Source organism: Acipenser ruthenus, chromosome 20 (assembly GCF_902713425.1).
Source record: "Acipenser ruthenus chromosome 20, fAciRut3.2 maternal haplotype, whole genome shotgun sequence".
In the NCBI taxonomy this organism is placed as follows: Eukaryota; Metazoa; Chordata; class Actinopteri; order Acipenseriformes; family Acipenseridae; genus Acipenser; species Acipenser ruthenus.
This window is the reverse complement of record NC_081208.1, coordinates 1,944,893-1,953,390: the sequence shown is the minus strand read 5'-3', so window position 1 is coordinate 1,953,390 and position 8,498 is coordinate 1,944,893. Positions and strand designations below refer to the sequence as shown.

Here is an 8,498-nt window from a genome sequence, read left to right as displayed (position 1 = left end):
CGACCAAGCTCGGTTTATCCAAGCATGCGTGTTTTTTTTCCCCCACTAAATAAGGAAGACCTGCAGCACGTGGTGCATTCTATTTAATCTGTTCCCCACTCAGTGCGGGGACTGTGGAGCTGAGTAATGAATCGGAGCGTGAAGTGAGAGAAAAACAACTAAGGGAGACTGGAGCCGAGCAACGAGTTGTATAGGCGGTATGTTTCATGCATTAGTAGCTCTGTGTCCATAATCTTGGGCGGTGTCTGTTTTTACATTTTAAGAGAACAACAATAATACTAGCCTGTAATACACACGTGCGACCGTAAGTGACAGAACCAGTGTGCTAAAAAAATGAATGAACATGGATTTTAAACGCACATTGAAATAGATGGTATAGTAACACTGTTATAAATTTGCAATGTATGTGTAGCTAGTTTGAGATCGTAAATTTGAAAGTTACAGTAACTTCATTCGTATCACAACTGTAATAACGTATTTATTTGGCTGTGTGAGTTGACAATGCATTGTCGTGTTAGACAAAAGCCATTTAAATTGGAAACCCTTTGAAAACTATTATTTTATTAACTCCCTTTTTGGTTTATATAAAATGAATTGCATCAAACCTTTATGTATTTGTGTATCTGTGGGACATTCAAAAGCAGACGGGGATAAACAACGCTTATTTATTAAACAAAGGGGTTTACAATTATTTGTGTTGAGAAAAAAATAAAACCCGTATATTTATATTTGTCTGTTTTATATGTATTGTTAGTAATTGGAGAAACCTTTTAGGTTGCTCCCAACATATTCAAAGCAGAGACTATACTGCAGTTACGATAGTACGGTTAACCCCCAAACAGTTACACAAGATACAGGATGAAGACAGCTATGGCTTTACTTGCTGAACATTGCCTTGCCAGTTATTTGTTACTTAAATGCTGTATGCCAAACAGCAAAGTTTCTCGTTGACAGATTACTGTAAACCTTTGCATTCTGTATTTTATCTAGGACTGGGTGCCCCATGTAAAACTGACGTCATTTTAACTACTTCGGTGCACTGATATTTCTGCTCCTAGCATTGACTTGCCCAGTCTCTCTCTTAGTTAAACGTCTGACACGACAGTTACTGCGCTGATTAGACAGTAGCAAAGAAACGATTTTAATCACAGATGCGCACGTTATTCTTGTGCCGGGACTTTCTGTCTCAGTACAGCCGATGTTCAGACTTCATCTGTTCGTTCGGAAAATTTGTCAGCGCTTTGAATTGTTCTGTAGCTGTAGTGATAAAGGAGAATGTTGCGAACCTGATGAATGAACCAGTCTGGCCTTGCCATGAAACGTACTAGTCACCTCATACACCAGAATAAATCACAGGCAGCTGCTGCAACACGGGGACCCACTGCAGTTCAGTAAACAGGGTAGGACTTGGACTGCAAACACAGAACTCTGGATGGGAGATTGTAAGTGAACAAAAATCTTATACTAGCACGGAGGGTGCATTTTAATATGTATGGGTTACCCACCAATATAAGGCATGCAGTGCAGTGTTAGACTGTCTTCTGAGAAATTAGATGTAGTTGATTGTTAAATAAAACGTTACTGATTGCTTCAGTGTCCTTGATAAAGACTTAACATGTGTGCAGTACAGATAAGCGTGTTCTATACTCCCCTGCCTCATACTGTACCTTAATCAACATGCCCTGGAACTGTATGTTCATACGAGGTTATCTAGTGTTTGATTGAAACTAAGGTTTCTTTCGTGACACATTAGTAATTTGAGCAGTCTTAGATGTGCAAGGGACTTCAGGCTGACTCACAACACAGAGGCAGCTGATGAAATGAATCTGTAACATGTGTCAAATTATATGTCTAGCCCTGGAGTTCTGGTCTTTGTACAACCCTGTTCTATATTGAACCAGTTATACCTCCATCCAGACCCAAACATTGTTTCCACTGTGTGTGTGTGTGATTTGGTCTAACTGAATTTACCCACCACTAGGAACCGGACAGGCACTGATGGCCGGAATGGCCTTGTTTTCAAATTTTTTATTTTTCTCTTCTCTCTCTCCTGTGTGCTGTGCAGTAAAGGCTTTCTGCCATGGTGAACCAGGTCCACTGCACTGACAGCAACGGCCCTCTGGCCAAGTACGAGTCGAGCGGGACCAGCAGCAGCGGGGGTGACAGCTCCAAGGAGAGCTCCCGCTGCTCCACACCCCTCCTCGACAGCGACCGCACGGACCGGCTGCGTGAGAAGATGCGCCACCGCATGGAGTCTGGAGACCGGTGGTTCTCCCTGGAGTTCTTCCCCCCTCGCACAGCCAGTGGAGCCGTCAACTTGATCTCCAGGTGAGGGTCTGGCTGATTTTGTTGTGGATTACACCTATTCAGCTGAAACGTCCAATCTTACAATTTTACTCTTTAAAAACCGGAGTAATCAGACCAATCGCAGTCCTGGAGGGTCGTTCCACTCCTGGTCTTTGTTCTAACCCTGTTCTGGATTGTTTTGAACCCCCATCCGGACCTTGAAGTAGTTAATTATTTCATCTGTTAAACCTGGAGTGGAATAGCCCTCCAGGACCGTGATTGAACACCCCATGTTTAATGCATTCTTTTAAAGTTTAGTTGTTTTTTTGTTTTTTTTTACAGGCTCTGTTTTAATTATTTATTTATTTTGCTCCCGTCCCTGGTTAGGTTTGACCGCATGGGTGCAGGCGGGCCTCTCTTCATTGACGTGACCTGGCACCCAGCGGGGGACCCAGGTTCGGACAAGGAGACCTCGTCCATGATGATCGCCAGCACAGCAGTCAACTACTGCGGCCTGGAGAGCGTGCTGCACATCACCTGCTGTAACCAGAGCAAGGAGAAGATCAGCCAGCACCTGATCAAGGCCAAAAAGCTGGGCCTCAAGAACATCATGGCTCTCCGTGGAGGTAGGGCTGAACATCCAGAAGACTGGGGGACTTGAAATGCAATCGCTGAGCTTTTAGAATGCAAAACAGTCCTTGTTGTTGACTAGTGGTTAAGAAGTGATGTTTATTATCAGTACAGTGCTCCCTCTTTTTATAAGGCTGTGGAACAGATTATAAGACAGTACGGTCATGGCTCCCATTTGCCCCATAATGCCATCACACTAAGGCTAGTATTCTCGTTTATAAGGCGGAACACAAACAGCGCGGTCTCTTAACCACGGCTCCCGACTACAGCGTTATAAAGGGGGAGCACTGTATTATAATTTGGAAGGAAACTCTTTGTTGCAGGTAGAAGGTGCTAGCCAAAACGTTTGACTACTTGACTCTTGTGCTTGTGGAGTTTAAATAGTCGACTGGTATTTTTTTCCCTAGACCCCATTGGAAACGAGTGGGAAGAGGAGGCAGGAGGCTTTAGCTATGCCACAGACCTTGTCAAACACGTTCGCTGTGAATTTGAGGATTACTTTGATATCTGTGTCGCTGGTAAGTTTTGGACAGAGGCTTGGTATGTTCTCAGAATCTCATGGATACTTATGCATGACTAGTGTGGTTGGGGCACTTAATGTGCATTGCTTGTTTGTGTCCTACACGGTGGATATATGTGCTAACCTTGATCCTCTGGTTTCAAAGGCTACCCCACTGGTCACCCAGAAGCCAAGAGCTATGAGGAGGACCTGAGACACCTGAAGGAGAAGGTGGATGCGGGGGCTGACTTCATCGTCACTCAGCTGTTCTTCCGGTCCGAGACCTTTCTTAAGTTCTTGAAGGACTGTCGAGCCATCGGCATCACCTGCCCCATTGTGCCGGGAATATTTCCCATACAGGTACTGAGCCTGCGCAGAGATTTCATTTGAGGTTCCAGCACTCAAATCATCAACCCTACTGAGGTCAAATCTGTAAGAAACTTTAACGCAAGCAGACAAACATATTTTTTGGCTAATTTCAAGAATTGAAATTTCATCTGTAGCGCGATCATAAACTAGCGCACCTTATGAAGATTATTTATTTCTGTGTATCGCTGCTGTCTCTCGTGTCAGGGTTACCAGTCTCTGCGACAGTTGGTGAAACTGTCTAAGCTGGAGGTGCCTGAGGAAATCAAGGAGGTGATGGAGCCCATCAAAGACAATGACGCTGCTATCCGTAACTACGGCATTGACCAGGCTGTGGAGATGTGCAAGGTGCTGCTGCACAGCGGAGAGGTGCCAGGGCTCCACTTCTACACCCTCAACAGAGAGGTGGCCACCATGGAAGTGCTGAGACGGCTCGGGCTGTGGCTGGAGGACCCAAGGTCAGGACCTCTTCAGAAGTCAACCCATTGCCCATGTATGAATATCAGGACAGAAGACCTGAGGTTGTAATGGGGCAAGGTCATTCCAGGGCTGTTGCCACTACTTTCGCATACTTTTTACAGCTTGTAAATATTCAAAAAATGATTGGCACATGTACTGTTACTAGGAAGTCATGTGCTATGCAGCTCCTTGATTTCAGTGTGTATTTTGTGTCTTCAGGCGACCCCTACCTTGGGCAGTCAGTGCTCACCCGAAGCGTAAAGTGGAGGATGTGAGGCCAATCTTCTGGGCTTCCAGACCGAAGAGTTATATTTACCGAACACAGGACTGGGACGAGTTTCCCAATGGAAGATGGTACGTTCTGTACCTCAACCAGGTCTGGGGGACGGGGGGGGGGGACATCAGGTAGAAGTCCGAAGTGGTTTTGCATTTGCCAATCTCAGAATTATGTATAACATGTATTTATTTATTTTGAAAAATGTGAACTTGATAAGATAAAATACTGCAAACAATAAAAATGAAGAAACCGTGTATATTTAACCATTTTGAGGTGCACAAGGAATTGAGCGGTTGTTCAAACACTTAACACGTGCACTTGACTGGGCTCTTTTTTTTAAAACATTTTTTATTAATGAGTCGCTTCTTGTTTCAGGGGTAACTCGTCCTCTCCTGCTTTCGGCGAGCTGAACGATTACTACCTGTTTTACCTGAAGAGCAAGTGTGCCAAGGATGCTCTGCTGAAGATGTGGGGAGAGGAGCTGATGAGCGAGGAGAGTGTCTATGAGGTGTTCACCTGCTACATCGCTGGGAAGCCAAACCACAATGGACACAAAGTAAGAGGGGGGAGATATCTGTAAAAACCCGGCCCCACTGCTGTAGTGTCTGCTGTGCATCCCTAACAACCCTGTCCATTTAGGTGACGTGTTTGCCGTGGAATGATGACCCCCTGGCTTCTGAGACCAACCTGCTGAAAGAAGAGCTGGAGAAAGTGAACCGCCGAGGCGTTCTGACCATCAACTCCCAGCCCAACATCAACGGCAAGCCCTCCTCGGATCCCATCGTGGGTTGGGGCCCCAGCGGGGGATACGTCTTCCAGAAGGTGAGGCCAGCTGCAGGGAACAAACAGACATCTATTACACAGTGGTTTCTGCGCTTTCACCACGTGTTGCTCTCTGCAGATTCCTGTCGATCGCTGTTTGAGTAGCTGACATTGAGATGCGCCCAGGCTATTGCAATGGAAACACATGCATGGTTTTAATGTGGGATTAGTCTTGGAATCTGCCTGGGAACAGACCCAAGACTTGTATTGAAAGTTAGATAATCTTCAATCTTCATGACTGTTGCCTTCAATCTACAGGCATATATGGAGTTCTTTACCTCCAGTGAGAACGTCTCTGCACTTCTTAAAGTACTCAAGAAGTATGAGCCTCGTGTTAACTACCATATTGTCAATGTTAAGGTAAGAAATGGCAACCCTGTATTCTTTTTTTGGAGCATTTTTAACTGGCATCTACCTGTTGTATATAACTATATTGTCGTGATAACTTGCTCTTAATTTTGTTAACTGTATCAAATTACATAAGACTTGTGTCTTTTGATTTTTTTTTTATTGAATTTTCATATGAAGAAATGTAATTAATACTTGGCAGTTTGGGTATATTAATTCATAGAAGAAATTCAGATTTTAATTTGAATGATTTTTTTTGCAGGTCTGTTTATTCGCTTAGATTTAAGCAATGCTTTTAAAAGTGCATTTTTACTAACAAGAGCCCTATCTCCATAACCAGCAATCGATTTACAGGAATGTTCCCATTTTTTTTAAAAAAGCATGCATAATCCATTCTGAATTTCAGGGCGAGAATGTAACAAACGCTCATGACATGCAGCCAAATGCTGTGACCTGGGGGATCTTTCCAGGCAGGGAGATCATTCAGCCAACGGTAGTGGACCCAGTCAGCTTCATGTCTTGGAAGGTAAAGGAGTGTTCTGTAGTAAAGGCCCTTGTTAGACGCTGGTACAGCTCTGCTAAGAAAGCATGCACTCAATGCAAGATGGTAAAGATGATTACATACCTGCATGTGTTAACAGCAGTTATAGCTTTACAACGCGTCAGTGAAAAAAGATTGCGAAATGCTGTTGTGCTGATCAAGTATAATGAGGAGAGTGTGCTGCCGTTTTTGCCAAGTTTTTTTTTTTTTAATTTGTTTTCTGTGAACTTTTGTAATTAGCTCACCTGAAAGCTAGGCTCCCAAGCTCAAGCCTCTCACCATGTGTCTTTCTCCATTTCCTATGCAGGACGAAGCCTTTGCTCTGTGGATCGAGCAGTGGGCCAAGCTGTACGAGGAGGAGTCCCCTTCACGCATGATCATACAGTACATCCACGATAACTATTACCTGGTGAACCTAGTGGACAATGACTTCCCTCTGGAGAGCTGCCTGTGGCAGGTGATTGAGGACATGTGCAAGCTGCTTGACTCTCCGGTCGAGCATCTAGCTGAGCTCCAGCCCTGAACTGGGCTCCAGGACTCCCAATACATTCCTTTTGAATGCTGCATTCTCTGTTTCTAACTCCTACGCATTTTTTAAAAATGCTTTTCTTGGATATAGAATGTATACCTTTTAAAACAGAAAAGGGAATTCTTATGCAAGATAGACATTGTACTGTTTCAGCCCTTAGTACAAAAATCACTACGTGTGGCGTTTCTATTTTTAATTCTCTTTATTTCTGTTTATTTTTTTTTTACACCTCCTGTGTGTCCCTCCTGAATATAATCACTACCCTGTAAAACTACAGACTGCACAAGACCAAATTATCACTCTCCATAAACTTATCACCATAGAGGGCAGTGTTTGACAGGGTCATTACTTACCCTTTTTAAGACAAACAAATTGTCAGTCCTTGACAAAGTATACTTAAGACATTTAAGTCCCAATTCATTCTGTTTCAGCAGAGTGCTGTATGTGTACTGACTTGCATGTCAGACATGCGTCACTTAGAGTGAATCCCACAGCTACGGGCTCTTTCACATTCAGCTTTCTTAGTACTGTCTGTTTACATATTTATTTTATATTTAAAATTGCCGGTGTTAAGTGAAAGAAAGAACAATAGTATTATTGTGACTCCTCACTGAACTGAATGAGAACTGATCATGCAAATTCTTTCCAATGAAAACATGAAATGCTGCTTTTGTAGATGTTGTAACGGGGAAAATAAAAACATCTACAACATTTTACCTTGAAACTGCGAGATCTACTTTTAACATTCCTACTGGAAATATTTTATAGTACATTTCTAGTAGTACATTTGTTTTTTTTACTGTATGTGTAACTTGTATAGTGCATGTCTGAAACAATAAAAAAGTGTGCCTTAATCTCCTCTATCAAAGCACTGTATGAATCCAGAAGCACACAATGCATTGACTTCAGTAAATGAGAAGCAGTGGTTATGACTCCAAAGCATACGTTGCAGCTGTTCAGTTTATGCTGTTGTAAAAATTCAGAGATTGTATTGGGGGCTGGGCAGGGTAACATAACTGTTGGATCACACCACAGTGAACTCACTGGCCTCTTTCTTTGGGGGAGGGGGAGAAGCGAGCTGGAATTGGAGCTGCAGTTCCTCCCTGCTAAATGGAATGCTTTTGAATGTGTAAAAAGGTCAGGCTGTACTCGACTGGACATTCTCACTCTCACTGTGAGAGAGAGAGCAACTGTTAATATATCTGGCCTCCCTGTGTCTCCAGTACTTGTTTCCTCGTGACATATCATCCATAACAATGAAACACGCAATAGCGTAGAAATTAGAAACACTAAAAGAAACTTACAATGTAATGACAAGTGCTTCGACTAGTCTTTCAATACGTTCGCAGTGCAGATTGATAAAACATCTTAAGCAAACACTGTGTAATTGAAATATAATTCAACCTTAGCTGCAATCACTTATTCAAAAGAAACATGTTAGGACAAGTAAAAAAAAAAAAAAAAATCCGAGGTGCAGAAGGAGAATAGGCGGGGAACAAAATTAGCAGATCATTTCTGAAGGAAGGAAAAGGCCTTTTTTTTTTTTTTTTAAACAGAATATTTTGGTACGTGGCCAATCATATGCAACACAGCCAGGAAAAAAACTAAAACATTTTCAACAGTGCCTGCCCAGAGCGTTAAGTTCACTGCGGACACCCATCTGTAAAACTAAGATTTCCTAGAAATTAAACAACCATGGACCCGAAGCTCATATAACCTCTACGGAGTAACGGTATAAAAT

General features: G+C 43.0%; 1 protein-coding gene across 1 annotated transcript; it reads left to right on the top strand.

Annotated features, from left to right (window-relative positions):
- The first annotated feature begins 39 nt into the window (after window positions 1–39).
- On the top strand, window positions 40–7,473 carry LOC117426084 (methylenetetrahydrofolate reductase (NADPH)-like). Its single transcript, XM_034043356.3, has 12 exons — window positions 40–197; window positions 2,066–2,328; window positions 2,674–2,912; window positions 3,324–3,434; window positions 3,582–3,775; window positions 3,989–4,239; window positions 4,460–4,594; window positions 4,893–5,073; window positions 5,157–5,339; window positions 5,598–5,699; window positions 6,094–6,213; window positions 6,536–7,473. The coding sequence occupies exons 2-12, from the start codon at window positions 2,081–2,083 to the stop codon at window positions 6,749–6,751; spliced, it is 1,980 nt and encodes a 659-aa protein (XP_033899247.3). The 5' UTR covers window positions 40–197; window positions 2,066–2,080; the 3' UTR covers window positions 6,752–7,473.
- The last annotated feature ends 1,025 nt before the right edge of the window (window positions 7,474–8,498 follow it).